General features: G+C 26.0%; 1 protein-coding gene across 1 annotated transcript in view; it reads left to right on the forward strand.

Moving 5' to 3' along the window:
• Positions 1–1,255, forward strand: part of LOAG_14318 (hypothetical protein) — a gene marked incomplete at both ends in the record, with an annotated part of 1,788 nt that extends 533 nt beyond the window's left edge. The window contains 2 exons of the mRNA XM_020448792.1: positions 399–554; positions 1,052–1,255. Of these exons, the coding sequence (XP_020301090.1) occupies positions 399–554; positions 1,052–1,255 (360 nt within the window). The remainder of the gene's footprint in view (positions 1–398; positions 555–1,051) is intronic.
• Positions 1,256–1,571: the final 316 nt, after the last annotated feature.

The following is a 1,571-nucleotide window of genomic DNA, read 5'->3' on the forward strand; positions in this document are numbered from 1 at the left end:
GAAACTCTTATGTCAAAAAGAAAAGATAAAAATATTTGTAATCTAATTAAGATATAAAATTTGATTAAGAATTTAAATTTTAATACAAAACATTCATCTGTTAAAAATGAAATTAATTAGACATGGCAAATATACTTTTGGAATTTTTAGTTTCACATATAATCAATGAAATTATAATTTATTTTATTTGATCCTGAAGTAAAATTTAAAAAAAAGGGACAAATGTAAAATAGGGTTGAAAGTTTAGATAAAATTTATGAATTCAGAGTTAGCAAAGGTGTTGAATTTCACCTTTCATCACTATTTCAATATTTCTTTCCAACTTTCTCTTAACAAATGCTAGATTAAAGTTAATTTCAACAATGAATTTAATTTTTCTAAATAAATTTCGAAAACAGACCACTCGAAGGCCACGTTCAACCGATATTGTCAAATCACCACAAATAGCCAGTAGTGGTAGTAGTGGTAGAAAAAATGATCGTATGATACCAACAATGCGACATTCTTCAAATATTTTAACAACTAAATCACCTTCCTTATCATCGAATTCACAGGTAATCACCTTCCTTATCATTGGATTCACAGGTATTTTTAATAATTTCGAAAGAACTATAAAAAATCACTTTTACAACGTATACGTTACTGTAGCATATTCCTGCAAAGCAAAAAATATTTGAACTTATGCGTCTTCAAATGTCCCGATTGTCAATCAGATCATTTTACCCTGCTGTGAAAGAGGGATGGCTGAACTGTAAAAAACGCCTGAACTGAACAATGCTGAAGATGAGATTAACAGAAAGGTTTAAAGGTCAAAAGCTTAAAGCAAGATAAGTGAATTAGAACGAACGAAAATTCTCGAGAGAGATTGAAATTAGCAGTATCTCACGTGTAAAGAAGTCTATTCGGTCATTTGATATTTGAAATTTCCAAACTTTTGGAATTACATTTTAAGCTAACAAAATTTAGCTTAAATTTTTGCAGATTAAATTAATAAATAATTATAATCTAAATTAATGAATAAACTATTTCCTTCCTTTTTTTTTTTTTCCAGTCAATCATATTATTTTGTATGGAAAATGCACGATCAGATATAGCATTAAGAATTGTTCAACGTATGGCACATAAACGTGATGATTTTGCGCAATTTTATGGAAATTTAAGCAATGAACAATCGAATGAATTAATTATGGGTTTAAAGAAATTTCTCAATGATATCGTACAAAATATTACAAATTCAGAAAAGGTTATCAAATGAGATATCATTATTAAAAAAATGTATGCAAGGATAAAATAAATGTAAGATGTGAAATTTGAAAAGGAAAATTTTTTAAACGAAAATTTCCGGAATAGCTATATAATTAGCTAATTTGTTTTTACTTATTTTTATTTCAATCTTTAACTTATTTTTACTTTAACTTGTTTCTACATCAATTTCTTAAATCTTTAACTTGTTTTTACTTCAATTTCTTAAGTCTTTAACAGAAATATTTTAATCTTTAACTTATTTTTACTTTAACTTGTTTTTACTTCAATTTCTTAAGTCTTTAACTTGTTTTTACTTCAATTTCTTA

This window comes from Loa loa, assembly GCF_000183805.2.
Source record: "Loa loa unplaced genomic scaffold supercont3.122, whole genome shotgun sequence".
Taxonomy (NCBI): domain Eukaryota; kingdom Metazoa; phylum Nematoda; class Chromadorea; order Rhabditida; family Onchocercidae; genus Loa; species Loa loa.